Consider the following 20,644-nt stretch of genomic DNA (forward strand, 5'->3'; position numbering starts at 1 on the left):
GCAAACTTAATGATGGTGTTGGAGTCGTGCGCGGCCACTCAGTTGTGGGTGAACAGAGGGGACTGAGCACACACCCATGAGGAGCTCCCGTGTTGAGGGTCAGCGTGGCAGATGTGTTGTTTATTTATTACATTTGTATTTAACCTTTATTTAACTAGGCAAGTCAGTTAAGACCAAATTCATATTTACAATTACGGCCTACACCGGCCAAACCCAGACAACGCTGGACCAATTGTGTGCCGCCCTATGGGACTCCCAATCACGGCCAGTTGTGATACAGCCTGGAATCGAACCAGGGTCTATAGTGACGCCTCTAGCACTGAGATGCAGTGCCTTAGACCGCTGCGCCACTCGGGAGCCTACACTTGCCACCTGGGGGTGGCCCGTCAGAACGTCCAGAATCCAGTTTCAGAGGGAGGTGTTCAATCCCAGGGTCCTTAGCTTAGTGTTGAGCTTGGAGGGCTCTATGGTGTTGAACACTGAGCTCTAGTCAATGAACAGCATTCTCAAGTAGGTTAATCAGCTTCTTGATCTGACACACCTGTCAGGTGGATGCACTATCTTGGCAAAGGAGAAATGCTCACTGATAGGCATGTAAACAAATTTGTGCACAAAAATTATGTGTGCGCATGTAGCATTTCTGGGATCTTTTATTTCAGCACATGAAACATGGGAACAATACTTTACTTTTTGCGTTTATATTGTTTTTCATGGATATAATTATGTAATGCATAATTTATTACAGTTTTATGAGGATTTTAATCAATTTAGTGAATAAATAATTATAGGTGGAAAAATAAGCAGAAGTTGTTCAGAAGATAATGGATAAAATGTATTGATCAATTGAATACACACCTACTACTGTTGAAACATTATTCTACATTTATTTTATTTAACCTTTATTTAACTAGGCAAGTCAGTTAAGAACAAATTCTTATTTATAATGACGGCCTACACCGGCCAAACTCGGACGACGCTTGGCCAATTGTGTGCCGGCCTATGGGACTCCCAATCACGGCCGGTTGTGATACAGTCTGGATTCAAACCAGGTTGTCTGTAGTGATGCCTCGTGGTCGAAGACTGAGATGGTCTTAGACCTCTGCGCCACTTGGGACTTTATTTAATAATAATAATAGTTTTACAAGTATATGAAAGAAGACAATTATCAACCCCCACCCCCCCACACACAGGTTCATTATGACATCTTCTATGATGACAATGATCCATTTAAAAACACAATATGTGATATTACATAGACACAGGGGAGACCTGATCCCAGATCAGAGCTGCATATTATGCTGCACAGAGGTTACCATGGTGATCAGACTAAGTGATAAGGGAATTATATGCTTAATGGTAATGATTAAAATATTCCACCCTGAAACCATATAATTGTATGACATTTATTAGAATCATAAAACTATAATCTGATGATGTGTCTAGTTTCAGTCAGAATTAGAACAAGGACCTTTTGTTCCTTTTTAGTATGTCAGCAGGGTGCAAGTGTGAAACAAATGATAAGAGGAGCTATCGACAGACAAGTTGTACTACTGTGTTCCTTACAGGACATTCTGTCTCCACCCAGGGAGGGGAGAAACTGTTAGGCTTGCAGAAAATTATGAAACATGTTGCAGATTAAAGAAACAATGTACTGTATCTGTGTAGTGGGAAAACACTGACTGTCTGAGCAAGGCGTGGTTTAAGATTTTAACTTGTTTGTGTGTGTTATAAAGACTGTGTTTGCATTTTTTATTTTAGAGCGCTCTCGTGAATAAACATTCTGACTATTGTAAGCTGGGACTCTTGTCTGTTTCATTCAACCAGAATCTTACAAACTCTGGGTTGCAGACTGAGTAGTTTAATTGAAGTTCAGTTTAAGAACATTGAGAACAAAACTCTCGTAACACTAAGTCAACTGTTTAAGAATGGTAGATGGATATGACTGTTGACTAGATGTTTTCTATTTCACATGTATTTAGGGATCTGGAACTGGATAGGAGGGAGATGGAATATGGCACATTGTTGCTTTCTGGTGTTTTTTCATTGGCCCTAAATGAGAAAAGCTCTTTCCACATGGACAGACATAAGGTTTCTCTCCAGTGTGTGTTCGCTGGTGTGAATTCAGTGTCCCTGATTGACTGAATCTCTTCCCACACTGATCACAGCTATAAGGCTTCTCTCCAGTGTGTGTTCGCTGGTGTCTATTCAGGTGTTCTGATAGAGCAAAGCTCTTCCCACACTGATCACAGGTGTAAGGCTTCTCTCCAGTGTGTGTTCGCTGGTGTCTATTCAGGGTGGAAGCTAGAGCAAAGCTCTTACCACATACACAAACATAAGTTCTCTCTCCAGTGTGTGTTCGATGGTGTCTAGTCAGGGAGGAAGCTCGAGCACAGCTCTTCCCACAATGATAACAGCTGTAAGGCTTTTCTCCTGTGTGTGTTCGCTGGTGTGTAGTCAGGGTGGAAGCTAGAGCAAAGTTCTTCCCACACTGATCACAGCTATAAGGCTTCACTCCAGTGTGTGTTATCTGGTGTGTAGTCAGCTCTCCTGACCGAGCAAAGCATTTCCCACACTGATCACAGTTATAAGGTTTCTCTCCACTGTGTATGCGCTGGTGTATAGTTAGTTTTTCTGAAACAGAAAAGCTCTTTCCACACTGATGACAGCTATAAGGCTTCTCTCCAGTGTGTACACGCTGGTGTATGGTTAGGGCTCCTGCACTAACAAAACCTTTCCCACAATCAAGGCAGGGGTAAGGCTTCTCCCCTGTATGAATTCTCAGATGAAATTTTAAGGTGTGAGAAGCAGTGAAACTCTTCCCACACTGTGAGCATCTGTAAGGTTTCTCTCCTGTATGGCTTCTTCTGTGTACTTTAAGACCCCCTGGACAAGTGAAACTCTTCCCACACTGAGAGCAGCTATACGGTTTCTCTCCTGTATGGATTCTCAGATGAGATTTTAAAGTGTTAAATGCAGCAAAAGTCTTTCCACACTGAGAGCAGTAGTAAAGTTTCTCTCCTGTATGGATTCTTAGATGATATTTTGAGGTGTTAGATGCAGCAAAAGAGTTCCCACAATGAGGGCAGCGGTATGGTTTCCCTCCGTTGTGACTCTGCTGGTGAATTAAGGACATTTGTGTAGTGAATCTCTTCCCAAAGTCAGAGCAGTAGTAGTGAGGTTTATTCCCTGTACGTCTCTGCTGGGGTTTCTTGAGATGTTCTGATCGGGAGAGATTATTCTCTGTCTCGTCAGCATCATGATGTTGTTGAGGCTCCCCAGATGATAAGTCCCCCCCACTGAGAGAACGACGGTTATGGGTGTCCCCTGTGAAACAAAGACATTAAATAACTAGGTTTTGGAAATATGGGTCCCTAAACAAATATTATCATAAATATTATCATAAATATACAGTATATTTTGTATCTATCAATTAACAGAAGTTGCAGAAGCAGATTGTAGTCTAATCCACACACACCATTGTTCTTACTTGATGAAATCAAATCTCCATCTCCCTCCTTCTCGTGTCCCCCTCTCGAAGTTCCACTCTGCCCTGGTGTTTTCCTGCAGTCGAACCAGCCGCACAGACACCCTCTTCAGATTTAGCAGTAAGGCGCTACTGGGAGAGTTACGACCCGGGCACTCCGGCAGGGTGGAGGGAGACGAGCTATCTCTGTCCTGGTGAACGCAGAAGGTATTGTACATATAAAATAATTTCAGCACTTTGGAAGTGGTATATATATTTTTTACTCTTAGTACAAATGTCAAAACTGATAACACTTGTAATGGCCCCTGTCTTATGTTCAGAACCTTTGATTGAGCATTCAGTGGAGTTGAACACATCTTTCACCACTGAGCTAATCTTGATTAAACCAGAACTAAAGTCTCACGTAATTGGTCAGCCGCTCGAAGAAGTTCTGGGTTCATATGTGTTAGGAGGAGAGATTAGGAGATGCTAGAAAGAGGAGCAGAACCGCAACGAGGAGCTCCTCCCTCTCAAGATACGGGCCTTGACACACTGCCGGGACTTGAGGTAGGCCTATACAAACAGTCTAATAAATATTTAAGGCAGGAATTAAGAAACATTAGTAAAAGAAAAACATTCAAAAGATTCAAAATAACAGAATAGCATATTCTGAGTTTAAAGGTAGACTCTGCGATATGACGTAGGCTAGATGCACAAAGTAAACAGCATAGTGGGTGAATTGCCGCAATTACCCAGAGCATTGAAGCGCGAGGCTAAACTTCCCAACTGTTTTGGTCCTGTGGCAACCATGCTGGAACAGCGTGAAGCATACCCTTTGCACATGCACAGATACTGTGTGTGACAGTGTGACAGCAAAGTCCTGCATCTCACTCATTGCAATATTTGCTGCTTGTGGCGTCATTTTGCTTAGTCTACTTTAATGTAGCCTATTTTACAGTGGCTATGCAATTTAGTAGACAAGACACTTATGTTCCCTTGTCAAGACATCTATTTTAAAGTAAGAGTTAAAAACGAAATTGTTTGACGTAAGAAGTAGGTATTGGTCTGAAGCCGAAAAAGATAGGAAATTCACGAGCACCACAATGCCTACTCCACCCATGCTCTACCAAGGTTTTACAGCCCACAGTATTGCTCTACTACAGCAGCTTTTTGGTCTATTGTATTTTAAACAATTTGTATGCAGGTTGCTTAGGATTCAAACCTTGTGAATTTCCTTTCTTTTTCCAGCTTCAGACCAATGCCTACTTCTCACTTAACACTTATTTTTTGGTTTTGAGATTCCCTGGTTTTTACACTGGAAGGTGATTTTCTTTTAAAAAGGTGCATTATATACAACATTTCATTACATTAACCAAATCTGCCATTGGCAGTGCTACTGTAAACTTTAATTTGGCCTCTGCTTGCATAACTGCCAGGGTTTCTGGTTTAAACCCTGGTCTGCTAGATGTTGCCCTATAATAGTGTAACAGTTTAACTTTAGTCTGTCCCCTCGCCCCGACCCGGGCGCGAACCAGGGACCTTCTGCACACATCAACAACAGTCACCCACGAAGCATCGTTACCCATCGCTCCACAAAAGCCGCAGCCCTTGCAGAGCAAGGGGAACCACTACTTCAAGGTCTCAGAGCAAGTGACGTCACCGACTGAAAGGCTGCTAGCGCGCACCACCGCTAACTAGCTAGCCATTTCACATCGGTTACATAGGCTAGGTGTAATTATTTCTCCATGGTATTGACTTTATCTGCTCGTTGCACACTGACTTACTTGTATTAATCCCCTTACAAAAAAACATTGCATTCAGAGTGCAACTGCAGTATGTTTCAAATACTGTGTCCAAAATACGTTTTTTTACTGCAGTAATTTTGCAGTGTAACTGCAGTTACAGTGCAGTACACCGCAGTTATTCTGCAATTACTGCGTCCAGAATACCAGTCGACTGCAGTTACTGCAGTTTCAAAACAGCAATCATTGTTTTGTAAGGGTTTGTGTGCGATAGGCTAGAAGGTTACTTTGTTTTAGGACAAAATATCCCAACAAGTTAATTACCGCCATGGTTTACTTTGTCCAGCTTTAATTACCGCCATGGTTTATTTTGTCCAGCTGTTCAAATGTAACGCATTGATGTGGAAGATCAAAGATTATGAAATCTAGACCAAGACATTTTATACAGTAGAGCTATAGGCTACTGTTAGTTAACCAAACTCACCTTTTTATGCCACACAGCAGAGATATAATGTTAAAAGTTAACTGAACGTATAATTGTATACAGCTGAGCTATTCACTACTGTTAAAAGGCAGCCAAATTGACCAAATCCATCAAGGAAGCTACTGTTTCTTCACATGACAAGAAATGTGTAGGCAACAGTTCTTCCTTTGTCATAGCGTTCAGATAAAGATTATACCAGAGCAATCAAACATCTAATTAAATATCAGAACAGGATTTAAATTGTGACAAATAAACGTCTTATGTAGGCTGACCTTACTTCAGAAAAATTATTTGCAAAGAGTTTACCTGATCTATAAGTCAAGAAAACGTTCAACAACACCCTTTTCAAGAATCCTGTTGTCTGCTACCGCCAACTTTTACTCAAGAGCTACTTGGAACACAACGTACTCTTCTTCTTCTTCGATGGGGTTTAACTGCGGTTGGTATCCAATGTTAATGGCGCATTATCGCCACCAGCTGGTAGGAGTATTAAAAAAAACGTGGGACATGGGATAAACGACATCATACCAAATAAAACACGTCAACTAAGAACCAATCCCACTTATTCAATCACAGTCCACTCCAAAATACATCCATACACAGGCTCAGGGTTCTGTGATGGCAGTACATTCACTGACAGGATTTCTTGCACAGACTCGGCACAGCCCCCCCAGGAGAGTTTCACTGATTCCCAGGTTGCTAAAGACTACAAGCGTGATGACAAATTACCCAATGGGTCATGATACTTTTCTGGCCCAAAAATGTGGGGGTGCAAAAACATACATTTGCAACCTTACTTTCAAAGTGGGAATGCAGCTGATTAATTTGCTCAATTGCTCAGGCGCCTTAATTACAGTAAACAAAGCAATAAATGTGACAGACACAAGAGGGGAAAAAAACTGTCTTGATTTATTTGTCTTGAATTCTACTTTAGCACGACAGCCATGAAACTAAGACATAGGCCTTGAGGAATGGAACTAGCCTGGATGCCAGTCGCTTTCTGCTCTCTTCCCAACACCTTGTGGAATTGCTATGTCAAATGTTTGGCTTGACAATGAGTTGGAAAGAGCACCAGCAGATCTGGGACCAGGCTAGAATGCATCTATAGACTGATGATGATTTGGTATTTGGTATTTTATTAGAATCCCCATTAGCTGTTGCAAAAGCAGCAGCTACTCTTCCTGGGGTCCATGATGGTGTTACTACTGGTGTACGGACCAACCCATCTCACCTAGTCAACTCTCAACTAATATCAATTGTCTATTTAGCTTAGCCATTGGTTATTGTTGTCCTTTCTCTTTGGCAAATGGCCAACTTGCATAAAGATGGCAGAATTCAGATATGGCAGAATTGTTTTAGCACTATCCACTGTGTTTCAAAACTATGGCGCGCGACATGTTTTAGTGTGCCATTAAATCAGCGCAATCTACCTTTTAGGAATTTCAAAATGGCCGCTGCCTTGAAGCTAAAATCGGGATCATGTATATAGTGCGAATGACAAAAGCAATGTACAATACGGCAAACACAGAGAAAACGAGGAATTTGTGATAAGTGCAATCTTTACGCACCGTCACTATTTAGAAAAGCCGGCATGGACTGGTTGAGGACTTATGCTCCACAGAGAGCGACGAGGAGCGGGTAAGTAACTCCACAATCTGGCTGCAGTGGATTACTTTAAAGTGGTGTCTGAAATACGATGGCAGCAGGGTATGTGCAAAGTTTTAGACTGTTCCAATAAACCATTGCATTACTGTTCAAAATGTTGTATCAAGTCTGCCCAAATGTGTCTAATTGGTTTATTGATACATTTTCAAGTACATAACTGTGCACTCTCCTCAAAGAATAGCATGGTATTCTTTCACTGTTACTGTAAATTGTGCAGTGCAGTTAGATTAACAGGAATTTAAGCTTTCTGGCCATATCAGATATGTCTATGTCCTGGGATATCTTCTTGTTACTTAAAACGCCATGCTAATCATATTAGCTCAACCGTCCCATTGGGGGACACCGATCCCATAGAGGTTAAAGTTGTGACTGAAATGGCCCATATTCCCTATATAGTGCAAAAATATGAGTATTTTTCTTAGTGCACTATACAGAGAATATGATGCCATTTCAGAAACATACTCATATTGGTAGATAAGAAATACTAGGGGAAAAGTCTCTCTTCTTGCAGAATGTGAAAAACTTAAAAGGCAGGCAGAGCAAGAGAAAAAATAGAATTGGCCCTTTTAGTGACTCGGGAGAATCAGGGCGGTGTATGTATCAAGTGTCTCAGAGAATGAGTACTGATCTAGGATCAGGTCCTGCCTGTGTGATCTTATTTATTGCGATCTAAAAGGCCAAACTGATCCTAAGTCAGCACTCCTGCTTTGAGACGCTTGATACATGGCCCCAGAAGGAGAGGAGAGGGTACAGCAGTAGTAAACTCAGGTCAAATGATCTTGAAACATGTTGATAACATTCATACATTATTATGTGAGATGTGCCAATCTGTAACCGTCCTGTTGCAATGTCTGTACACCTTGAACACCTGTACAGATAACCATCTCTTACATGTAATAAAATAGACCTGCATTAGATGGTGTAGGTAGACCGGTGACAATCACAGCTTCATGACAGATATAGTATAGACATGTAGTTGAATTGAAAGGCGCTCTTGCATTTAAACATACAGGGCTGGTTTCCCAGACACAGAATAAGTCCTGGTCTCAAAACCTATTTTAATGGTGATTCTCTATTGAAAGTGTTTGTTAGTCCAGGACTATGATTCTTCTGTGTCCAGGAAAACCATCCAGAAGAGATAATATGACCAAACCAGTTTGGCTGTGGCTTCACCTGGGTGGCGTCCCAAATGCTCTATGGGCCCTGATCGAAAGTAGTCTACTATAAAGGGCCCATTGGGTTCTAGTCAAGTAGTGCACTATAAAAGGGAATAGGGTGCCATTTTAGGATGCAAATCTCTTTCTTCTATTCATCCCTCTTTTCTCTCCCTCCGTCACATTCCACTCATTGTATTGCTGGTTAAATGAAACGTGAGCAAAGCTACTGTATGAATCATTACATGGGCTAGACAGTAATGTATAATGCTTTATAGCGTCCTTTATAATGCATTATAATACACTAATAATGTTTTGTTACCAACTGACCCTTGAGTTTCCAGGGACAGACACAAACAGGGATCCTGGGTCACGTTCATTAGGGCACTTAACGGAAAAGGTTATGCAATGAAAAACGTTAATGAGCGTGTCTTATTGGACAACTCGAACAAGTGGGCGGCAGGTAGCCTTGTGGTTAGAGCCAGTAACCGAAAGGTTGCTAGATCGAATCCCCGAGCTGATAAGGTAAAATCTGTCGTTCTGCCCCTGAACAAGGCAGTTCCTCGGTAGGCTTTCATTGTAAATAAGAATTTGTTCTTAACTGACTTGCCTAGTTAAATATATATATCATTTTAAAGTCCAGATAGTCTCACTCTCATTTCAGTACTTTTCCCCCCCTATTCATACCTAATGAACATGACCCTCACGGATCTATGCTGTAACAGATCCATTACATTAACATTACAAACAGTGTTCTCCGCCTTATATTTTAGTCATGTAGACCCAACACAGGGGTGACCTGAAACGTAAATGCAGGTACAGTAGATGTATTTTCAACATCGATCCATAGGTGGTGCTACTAACAGGCTCCTACAACGCTTGGCTGAAATGGCACTCTTATCAGATTTTGTTCAGTACAAAAAAATGTGTTCCAATTTTCACGCTTCTACCCTAAATATATATAATTTAGAGCTTCTCAACTGGCCTAATAATTCTAATAGAGGAAGTGCATTTTGAACAGATGTGGAGGTCTTCATTGACCAGAGAGAGGACCCTTACCAAAAAAGATTGCCGTTAGAGTGCAGTATAACTGCAGTATGCTGCAAATACTGTGTCCAAAATAACCGTTTTTTTTTTACTGCAGTTCAACTGCAGTGCAGTTATTCTGCAATTATTGCATCCAAAATACCACAGTTGACTTCAGTTACTGCACTTTTACTGCAGTTTCAAGACGGCAAACTTTTTTTGTAAGGGGAGGAGTAACTAACGTTACAAAAAACTGTGAAACAGACACATAACAGTGTTACCAAGTTGTAAGCAGAGCCATATATATTATAACATACATTTCAACAGGGCTCTGGTTCTAATGATCTGTTATGTAAGGGATAATCAACCAGAGGCTATGCGTTCTATGGAAAATAATGAACGATGTGGGAGGTGTTCCAGCTGACCTTCCACTTTTCCAGAGTATGCATAGAGCCCCAAGTTGATTATCCCTTTTATACCAGGGCTATAATTGAACACATTTGCTGCTAGAAATGTGTTAATTTGCCAGTAGAAATGTGTTTAACATCCACTGAAGTAGCAAGTTTACTAGACAGCGACAGTGGTTGCCTTGGTAACCAAACAAACAGACATGCTAGTTTAGCTAACCAAACCTTCAGTCCTAGCTCGCCATTATGAAAATAAAATTCAAACATGCCAATAATGTTTTCAATTGAACTTTTGCTTTCAAAAGCAGCTCAAACATATATGTAAGAACAAACTATAGCCTTTCTACCGTGCAAATATACCGTGAGTTATACGGAAATAATGCACGCTCTAGAATGCCCTTCAAGCCAATCAGAAATACATATTCAACAATGCTATGGTATAACATCATAATAATACATTTTTTTATCCCTGAACTAAAACATCAGCAAGACCGTCCACGTTCCTGTGGCTTTGTCATGGGAGCACAGTAAGTTTCACAGCACCCCCACCCCTATTCCTCTGTCATTTGTAAAGGGCGGGGGTTTGTCTTCATCTTTGAACCCCAGCAGCTTCCTGTGGGGCGGTCATCAGACGTTATTCAATGGCTCCAGGGAAGCGCTGTAACACTGTTCTAGAAGATCCAACCAGCCAATGAGCAAGCAGATGGAGGACCAAAGCAGCCAACGAGAGAGCAGCAATGAGACCAAGTCTGTAATTGTTTATTTTTCTTGTCTCTTTTTCCGTTTCCCCAAATGACTTGTCGCTAATGAACGTCAATGATGATTTGAGCAAATAAGTTATTAATAATTGTCATAAGTGTAGATGTTATATATCTCTAATACATCTATATTATCAGTCACATACTGCTTGGTTGTGGTCCTCTCAGGACTCTGTCATTATTCCTACAGCTATCTCTCTGTCTCTCTCCGGAGTAATAATACAAAGTAAGAGAAGGAACCATTTAAGGTGTTTGTCTGCATCCCAAATGGCACCCTGTTCCCTATGTTTTCCACTATTGTTGACCAGGGCACATAGGGAATAGGCTGTCATTTGGGATGTAGATGTTGTGTCACTACGATACGAGGCATTGGCTCATACAGGGTCATCAGGTGCTGTTGATCCCAGGTCTGAACACCTGGGTGTCATACTAGGAGAGGAGGTATACACCCTCCTGTCATGGAGAAGACCCCTTCAATCCTTCTTTCACTGCCTCTCTCCATCGTCACTGCTCCCTGTGAGACAAGAGAAGAGGATTCGTTAGCGCAGATGTGACATTTTCCCTTTTCACACTATCTTGTCGACCTAAGCTGTACTGTGCTGTTCTTTCTTTTGACAGTACATTGTCCACTCCAGCAGCTATGGTGGATGCATAACCACACCAGCTCAGTACAGCTAGCTTGGGCTCAGTATTGTGAACAAGGCACTACGTAACCAGCTCAGTACAGCTAGGCTGGGAACAGTATTGTGAACAAGGCACCTCGTAACCAGGTCAACCCAGTACAGCTAGGCTGGGAACAGTATTGTGAACAGGACACTATTGACTACTACAGTACTGCAGTACCAGGGGAGTGTTTAACAGGACACTAGTGACTACTACAGTACTACAGCACCAGGGGAGTGTTTAACAGGACACTAGTGACTACTACAGTACCAGGGGTGTGTTCACCAGGACTGACCTCCAGAGTTCATGTCTGGATTGGGGACGTGTGTGATGGAGAAGCGGGAGCGGGACACGCTGAAACGGGAGAACTGTGATGCTGCTGTTACTGCTACCGGCTTGTCCTCGGGAGGCTTGGCAGCAGGGACCGGGATGGGATCGGAGACCGGTGGCTCAGCTGTAGACGGGCTGGACAACGGGCTGGTCATCAATGGGATGTCATCCTCCCACTCAAACCCACCACCTGAATATGCGCGCGCACACACACACACACACACACGACACACACACACACACACACCACACACACACCACACACACAGAGGAGAGGGGGTTTAGAACTGATACAGTATACCTGACTATAGCTTGTGGATTCCCTCAGGGATCCATTCTTAACCCTCTTGGTCTCGTACTGTTCTTGTATCCCTCAGGGATCCATTCTTAACCCTCTTGGTCTCGTACTGTTCTTGTATCCCTTAGGGATCCATTGTTAACCCTCTTGGTCTCGTACTGTTCTTGTATCCCTCAGGGATCCATTGTTAACCCTGTTGGTCTCTTACTGTTCTTGTATCCCTCAGGGATCCATTCTTAACACTCTTGGTCTCTAACTGTTCTTATAACTGAAAGTATTTTTCACTCTTACCGTCTTCTGACATGTTGCCATCAGAGTCCTCTGAGGCGTGTGGTGCCCTGTCCGGGGGGTGGAGGTGGTGGCCCATGGTGGGGTGGTGGTGGTGGTCCGGTTGGGGGTTCTCCCCGCCCGAGGCCTGGCCGCTGGACTCTGCTCCTGGGGGAAACGTGAAGTCAGCCAGCTCTCCTGTGGGGCTCTCCTGGAGGTGAAAGAGAAATCAGTCAGAAAGTCTCAAATACATCTACCAGTACAGAAAACAATAATTCAACTGGTCCAACTTTAAACACCACTTTTATGTTGTGTGACTGCTTATAAATGATTTGTGATGCATCTATGCAGTGGTTATAAAGACTATGAATGCTCTATAATGCCTGGTGCCTTTTTTAAAATCCAGAATGAAGTATTGCCATTGGTTGACCATAGTGATGTCACTATGCTTGCAGAGTGACTGACCTGGTCGAACAGGAAGACGGTGACGTCATCAAAGAAGGACACGGCTTTCTTCTTCCTGTCTAGCTTGTCACAGAAGGACTGTGTGAGGAGCGTAGGCATCTTGAGGAGGCTGCGGAGGTTTCTGGCCCCACTACTATCGCTCACCACCACCGGCACCCCCATCACCTATTCAAGTCAAGTGAGTCAGTCACCACACACCTCACATCAGTGTGTCTTAATCCTGGTCCTGGGGACCCAAAGTGGAGCACATTGTAGTTTTTAACCCTAGCATTAACACACCTGATTCCACTATTCATGATGAGTTGATGAGTTGAATTAACTGTGTTAGTACTTGGCCAGAAACACATAATGTTCCTCAGGTTTGGGAAACACTGCTTTACATGATTAAAGCTCCAATCTACAGCGGCGAAACGACCACCTCCGTTTCACAGGAGGCTGCTGAGGGGAGGACGGCTCATAATAATGTCTGAAACCGAGCAAATGGAATGGTACCAAACATGGAATCATGTGTTTGATGTATTTGATACTATTCCACTTATTTTGCTCCAGCCATTACCACGAGCCTGTCCTCCCAAATTAAGGTGACACCAGACTCCTGTGGCCGGTTTGTGATACTACAACAAAAATACATGACTTCATTGCACATCATTGCATGCCAGATAGAACCGCAGAGTATATACTACCATTCTGTTTTACCACGACGCTGGATGCTCATTTCCTCTGAACTAAAACGATAAGAAATGCGCCTGGGGTGACCAGTGGCGCTGCTGCTCCTATTGCGGACCTCAGGTTTAAAATAGAATAAAATCATGTAGGAAAATGGGGAACGTGAATATAACCAATATATAACCAACCTCCCCCTCACTGTCCTCCTCGCTCAGCTCCTCCTGTAGGTTGTAGCTCCGCAGCTCCTCCTCTGACTCACTGTCGTCTGACTCCTCCCCCTCTGTTAGAGGAGCTCGCCTCTCCACCTCCCGACACAGCTCCTGGAGTGAGGGGGAGCAGGAGAGGAGCGATGGAGATGAGGTGAGGAGGCCAACAGGACCGTTCTGGTGTCTGCTGTAGCCAGCCTTCTCCTCCTCCTCTTCGTTCTCCTCCTCTAACTCCTCATACTCCTCCTCTTCTCCTCCTCTCTCTACATTCTCTCCATCCTCGTCGACCTGATTAAACTCTGGCATGTCCTCCTCAGTAGATCCCTGCTCTCCCTCCCCGTCCTCCTCCTTCTCTTTCATCACCTCCTCTCTGTAGTCTATGGTAGAGTCGGAGCCCAGGGACTGGATGGGGGAGTAGTCATCGTCTGAGGCCCTGTGATGGTTCTCCTGGTCAGGGTGTCTGGCTGAAGCCTCCTGCACTGTGGAGGAACCCTCAGACACCATGGTGGAGCTGCACCCAGATGCCGGCTCCTCGCCGCTGTGCTCAGACTCCAGGCCTACAGCATCGTCAGGGGCGGACTCTTTGGCCAGACAGCCCCCCATCTGAGGGGGGAAGGGGGCCAGCATGGAGAGGCGCGGGCCGGGGTCCGAGGAGGGAGAGGAACCTGTGGTAGTGTCAAACACCACCACTCCATTTGTATTTGTATTTGTGTTTCCTGTCAGGTCTGTCAGGTCATGGTAACCGTCCTCTCTCTCCATCTGTGGTTGGAGGTCATCTCTCCTCGCCGACCTTATCCTCTGTTTCGAGGCTGTGTGCCCCACAAAGTCCTTCTTATCTCCTGGACTGGAGAAGAAGTTACTCCCTTCATCCTGGGGACTCCTCTCATTCTCCGCGTCGTAGTCAGAGAAGTAGGCAGAGTCCATTAATGGATTCTTGTCACTTAGTCCCTTTAGCTGCAGCTCAGTGCAGCCAGAGGAGGAAGAGGTACACAGAGTGACCCCAACCCCATCACCCAGGTCCACCTGCTGAAGGACCATCTGGTCCGACCTCGGCCCCAGGCTAACCCCACCACGGGCCAGGTGGCTCCCACCGAGGACTGGGTGTTGTTGCTCGTTTCCTTCGCAGTCCAATAGGAACTCCCCATTCCCACCTCCCTCCTTTAGGATGAACTCTGGGCTTTCATTGTTCTCTGTGTCGTAGCCACTGTCCAGGGACTTGGGGAGGAGAGATGAGGAGGTGAAAGAAGAGGAGGTGAAAGAGGAGGAGAGGGAGGAGGAGGGATGGAGAAAGACGTCATCAAGGCTGAAGGCCTCACAGGGGCTGGCAGTGGTAACCGACAACGACAGCGACAGCATGTTCAGGGTGTCCACGGAGTCGGGGGTTCCCACCGGGTTCTGCAGGGAGCGTCCATGGGGGTGTTGGGCGGGGCTTAGATCGTCTCCGACCTCGTCAGCATAGTCCAGGGAGTAGTCGGCCAAAATTCCAGAAGTGATATCTGTTATGTCATCGTCCTCATCGTCGTAACTACAGTTGCTGATGTCCACTAGGCTGATGCTGGAATGACCGGCCATCTCCAACCCACTGTCCAGCCCTCTGCTAGCCTCAAACAAGGACCCGACCGGCTCCAGCAGTACACCTTCAGGGTGGGCCAACCCCATCCCCAGCCTCCTCTCCCCCACACCACCAGACATCACCTCCGCTGGACCTCTAATGTCTTTAACATGTGAAGGTATCTCCCAAACATTACCCCCCTGTTTCTCTGTCAGGACTGCCTTAGTGCTGAGGCCTGTGCGATTGTCAAGCTCCATGTATGTGGACGGGGATTGGATATAGCCTGGTTCTAGGATCATCTTGGGATCAGAGAATTGCCTCTCTCCTGTAATCAGAGATGGGTTTTTACTGTGTCCCTCTACAGACACCGTAGTTGTAGTTTTGGTGGTGGGGACGCTGTCCTTTACACTACCTTTGAGGTTAACACACTTGACAGCAACAGAAGAGCTGGAGAGAGAGTCAACAGCATCACCTCTTAGATGATCTAGGGTAGAGTGGTCTGAGAGACACACAGGTTTATCTCTAGCTCCGTGACACAGGTGACTATATGTAGTAGCACTACTGCCCTCACTGGGTCTGCTAGAGGAAGAGAGGACAGCGCTCTCTCCCCCTGTGGCCTCCATATAGCTGAAGGCTCTGGAGCTGTGCTGCTGGCACATGTTGCTACTGTTACACGAGCCTGTTACAGTAGAGGAGTGTGTCGTGGTGTTGGTGTAATGGAGGTCCAGACAGCTGTCCTGTGATTGGCCCGTCTGCCTAAGGTCAAAAGTCATGCTGTTGTTATTGGCTGAGTGGTTGGAGGTCCAGTTGGTGGCTTCTTTCTCAGAGAAGAGATCACCATCGTCGATGTCCCGAGTGTCACTTTCTCCTCTCCTCCTGCCCCCCACCAAAAGTCCCCCGTCCCCTGTCTCCACGTCGATGCTAATATGGTTAGCCATGGGTAGAGTCTTTCTGAGGGGACCCATCATGTCATAGTAGCCTTCACTAACCGTCCTCCTGGCTGTGGTGGTGAAGCCTTGGCTAGCCTCGAGGTAGGGGTCACAGTGTCCCAGACTAGGGCTACTCAGGCACTGGGAGTGGGAGGACCCCACCCCCAGAGGGGTTTCCAGCCTCCCCATTGGATGATGCAGGTTCAGCTGGGACATTATGGGCGTGTCCTCTGGTGATTGGCAACACGTCTCTCGAATGGGCGACTGTTCACAGTAGAAAGCCTGTCTCTGATTGGGTGAGAAGTACTGGTGGGACCGCCCCAGCTCCACGGGACTGGCTGTGCTGGCTGTCTGTCTCAGGAGAGGCTCCATGGTCAGGGACACGGCCGGGCTATTGTCAGAGTCATAGGTACTGTGTTTACCCCCACTGCTGTCGCCTGCTGCTGCTGACCAGTAGGCACTGGGCTGGGACTGGGACTGGGACTGGGGCTGTGGGGTTCTGCTCCCTGAGGAGAGGCTGCCATCCTCAGCCTCCAACCCGGGGCTGTAGTCAACCACACTATCATCCAGGTTGATATTACACCCCACCGGCTCCTCAATACGGATGTAGTACTCACTGCCGACGGAAGGGCTGTGAGCGCTCAACACCGGCACCACCCCGACCCCCGACCCCGACCCCGATCCGGAGTGGTCGGACTCGTAGTAGGATGGGGAGACCCCCAGAGCAAGCCCTCCACCCCCTCCGTCCCCTTTACAGCTGCCCGAGGTGGAGGTGTTCCCGACGGGGTAGTATACGTCCTGGTAGTGAGGGTTGCCCTGGCCCAGAGGCCCGCTGGTAGATGAGGAACAGTATGGCTGCTCAGCTCTCGCCTGCTCCCACTTGTACTCAAAGTTGAGCCCACCATAGCTGGTCTCTGTCACGGTCAGGATGTCGTCACCGCTGTCGGAGTGGAAGCTGTCCTGGGAGAAGTGTTCTAGGAGGGGGAAGGAGTTGCGGGAGGTGGAGGCCGGCTCCAACTCCACGTCTCCAGGGATAGATGGTCGGGCTGGGGCAGGGACAGTGGTCTGGGCTAGTGGTGGAGGGGCTGGGGCGGTGTGGCTGTGGGTGGTGCTGCCAGTCAGGTTGGGTCTCAGGGAGTTCCAGCGCTGTTCAAAGTCCTCCTGGACTGAACTGGCCCTCTTGGCACACAGGTAGGTGAGGAGGAGGTGTACCTCCTCACTGTTGGGTCTCTGCTCTGGCTGCAGCCAGCAGAACTGCATCACTTCATACCTGGGGGGGGGGGGGGGTGACAGAGAGAGGGAGGGAGGGAGGGAGAGAGGGAGGGATGTGGGGAGGGAGAGAAAGAGGGAGAAAGGGAGGGCCAGAGGGAGGGGGAGGGAGAGACAGACAGAGGGAGGGAGGGAGGGAGCGAGGTAGAGAGAGAGAGACAGAGGGAGCGCCAGCGGAGGGAGGGAGGGAGGGAGGGAGGGAGGGAGGGAGGGAGCAGAGGGAGGGAGGGAGGGAGCAGAGGGTTGGGGAAGGGATGAAGAAGTGTTACTCCGTAATTCTGGAGGTTCATCAATAGTCCATTTATTATGAAAAATTGCTGTATCACACTGAAATGAGGCAGCTACCATGGAATTGATTTAGGAAACAGCAATATGATGAGGAAGTCCTTCGTCAGCTGTTTCTGGCCGCCAGTCTTACAATCTGACGAGAATATATACAAGCCAGATACAGAAACTGTGATTGGAAAGATTGGTCAGCATATAGGAAGGTGTGTGTCTGTGTGTGTCAGCATTAAATACTCAGGTTGTTTTAAATGAGTAACATGCTTGATAAAAGGAACACTATTTGCCAGACGTCCAGAGAAGGATGAATACATAGGTGTTGTGTACTGTATGTGTGAGATGCCAGAAATATGTATTATATGGTGCTGACAAAATGAGAAGCTCATAGCCAGGTTAATAAGGTATTGATTACAACCCATGTCAGGAGAGAAGAAGACTAATGGTTGGTTAGTGCGCCAGTATAAAAGGCATTGATTGGTTGATATGAGGATAGGGAGTACTAATGATTGGCTACAGACCAAAGGATTGTGGTGTATCCTGCGTAGGTGTGCGCCTGCGTTTGTACACTTGTGCGTGTGTGTGTGTGTGCGCATTAGTGCATTCATGCATGTGTGTGTGTATGTGTGCATGCGTGTGTGTGTTTGTCTGTGTATGTGTGTACTCACCAGCGCTCAGCCAGGGGTACTTTGAGCCGGGGCCTGGTTAGTTTGAGCTGCTGTTCCTTCACAGCGTAGGTCAGGACCTGTCTGTCAGTGTAGTGTCTGTACGGCTGGTTCCCCAACTCAAACAACTCCCAGATAGTCACTCCCAGAGACCTAGAACAGAGACAAACCCATGAAGTAACGTTTTCAGATGAGGAATTACATAGCTGACCATGTGGCCTAACTAGGAAAAACTCTGGACACCAGATCCCAGAGTTTCTCTTAGGCAGGGAAAACACCAAGCCCTATTCAATAGAGGTTTGATTTGATGTACCAGGTTTTGATTAGCCTTTATATAGTCCCAGTGTGTTTGTGCTGCCATGACAACTCCTTGTCACTCATTGTCATGTCACATCTGGATTGACAATGAGCTATAGAGTTGGAAAGAGCACAAACTGATCTGGGACCAGGCTAGGTTTGGTTGAAGAGCTGTATCGATAACACCACAAACAGACTGGGACCAGGCTAGGTTTGGTTGGAGAGCTGTATCAATAACACCACAAACAGACTAGGACCAGGCTAGGTTTGGTTGAAGAGCTGTATCGATAACACCACAAACAGACTGGGACCAGGCTAGGTTTGGTTGAAGAGCTGTATCGATAACACCACAAACAGACTGGGACCAGGCTAGGTTTGGTTGAAGAGCTGTATCGATAACACCACAAACAGACTGGGACCAGGCTAGGTTTAGTTGAAGAGCTGTATCGATAACACCACAAACAGACTGGGACCAGGCTAGGTTTGGTTGAAGAGCTGTGTCACATTCATACCTACACCCTGACCCCTGACCCCTCCCCCCTGCTCACCAGACGTTGCTGTCCTTAGTCTGGTCCACCACTAGTAGGTTACCATGCACCTCGTCTATGAGCTCTGGGGCGATCCAACGCAGCGGCACCCAGATCTGGTCTGGAGTCACAAAGTAGTCATCCTACAGAGTAGAATAAAGCAGAATCATGTGATTGAAATACTACTTTATCGTCTGTCTGTTACAATGGAAACTATTCTTCTGCCCCACCCCCTATTCAGTATGTAGAAAGATACATAATAAAATACAATATAACCAAGACTGGTTTATTACTGTAGATTCACCAAGACTGGTTTATTACTGTAGACTCATCAAGACTGGTTTATTACTGTAGACTCACCAAGACTGGTTTATTACTGTAGACTCACCAAGACTGGTTTATTACTGTAGACTCATCAAGACTGGTTTATTACTGTAGACTCACCAAGACTGGTTTATTACTGTAGACTCACCAAGACTGGTTTATTACTGTAGATTCACCAAGACTGGTTTATTACTGTAGACTCATCAAGACTGGTTATTACTGTAGACTCACCAAGACTGGTTTATTACTGTAGACTCATCAAGACTGGTTTATTACTGTAGACTCATCAAGACTGGTTTATTACTGTAGACTCACCAAGACTGGTTTATTACTGTAGATTCACCAAGACTGGTTTATTACTGTAGATTCACCAAGACTGGTTTATTACTGTAGATTCACCAAGACTGGTTTATTACTGTAGACTCATCAAGACTGGTTTATTACTGTAGACTCATCAAGACTGGTTTATTACTGTAGACTCACCAATACTGGTTTATTACTGTAGACTCACCAAGACTGGTTTATTACTGTAGATTCATCAAGACTGGTTAATACTGTAGACTCATCAAGACTGGTTTATTACTGTAGACTCACCAATACTGGTTTATTACTGTAGACTCACCAAGACTGGTTTATTACTGTAGATTCATCAAGACTGGTTAATACTGTAGACTCATCAAGACTGGTTTATTACTGTAGACTCACCAAGACTGGTTTATTACTGTAGATTCATCAAGACTGGTTAATACTGTAGACTCATCAAGACTGGTTTATTACTGTAGACTCACCAATACTGGTTTATTACTGTAGACTCACCAAGACTGGTTTATTACTGTAGATTCATCAAGACTGGTTAATACTGTAGACTCATCAAGACTGGTTTATTACTGTAGACTCACCAATACTGGTTTATTACTGTAGACTCACCAATACTGGTTTATTACTGTAGACTGATCAAGACTGGTTTATTATTATTATTATATATATATATATTTTTTTTTTTAATTAAAAAATAAATTTTTTTGGGGGGGGGTGGATCAGCTTAATCTTGCGGAAAGAATGTTGCTTCCAATATAATTGTCTGCATCATTTCCAATCCCCCATATTTTTTTGGGTTAATATATATATCCATACACACATGCATACATATACACATATATACATACACATACCTATATAGACATACATAGTTTTTTAAAGAATATACC

The 20,644-nt window shown here is 45.3% G+C and overlaps 2 protein-coding genes across 3 annotated transcripts in view; both read right to left on the minus strand.

Moving 5' to 3' along the window:
- LOC139570988 (zinc finger protein 135-like) overlaps window positions 1–6,125 on the minus strand; it is a 29,702-nt gene extending 23,577 nt beyond the window's left edge. The window contains exons 1-3 of the mRNA XM_071393411.1: window positions 5,996–6,125; window positions 3,476–3,675; window positions 633–3,324 (exon numbers count right to left, since the gene is read on the minus strand). Of these exons, the coding sequence (XP_071249512.1) occupies window positions 1,976–3,133 (1,158 nt within the window). The 5' untranslated portion in view covers window positions 3,134–3,324; window positions 3,476–3,675; window positions 5,996–6,125 and the 3' untranslated portion in view covers window positions 633–1,975. Of the gene's footprint in view, window positions 3,325–3,475; window positions 3,676–5,995 lie in introns of the transcript that reaches the window.
- Window positions 6,126–6,579: 454 nt separating this feature from the next.
- Window positions 6,580–20,644, minus strand: part of aatka (apoptosis-associated tyrosine kinase a) — a 104,562-nt gene continuing 90,497 nt past the window's right edge. For both annotated transcript variants that reach the window (XM_071393316.1, XM_071393327.1), the window contains 7 exons: window positions 19,134–19,255; window positions 18,292–18,441; window positions 13,577–17,345; window positions 12,723–12,887; window positions 12,282–12,468; window positions 11,658–11,882; window positions 6,580–11,213 (listed from right to left, as the gene is read on the minus strand). In XM_071393316.1, the coding sequence (XP_071249417.1) occupies window positions 11,185–11,213; window positions 11,658–11,882; window positions 12,282–12,468; window positions 12,723–12,887; window positions 13,577–17,345; window positions 18,292–18,441; window positions 19,134–19,255 (4,647 nt within the window). In that variant the 3' untranslated portion in view covers window positions 6,580–11,184. The remainder of the gene's footprint in view (window positions 11,214–11,657; window positions 11,883–12,281; window positions 12,469–12,722; window positions 12,888–13,576; window positions 17,346–18,291; window positions 18,442–19,133; window positions 19,256–20,644) is intronic.

The sequence above is a fragment of the Salvelinus alpinus genome, chromosome 1, assembly GCF_045679555.1.
Source record: "Salvelinus alpinus chromosome 1, SLU_Salpinus.1, whole genome shotgun sequence".
NCBI classification, from domain to species: domain Eukaryota; kingdom Metazoa; phylum Chordata; class Actinopteri; order Salmoniformes; family Salmonidae; genus Salvelinus; species Salvelinus alpinus.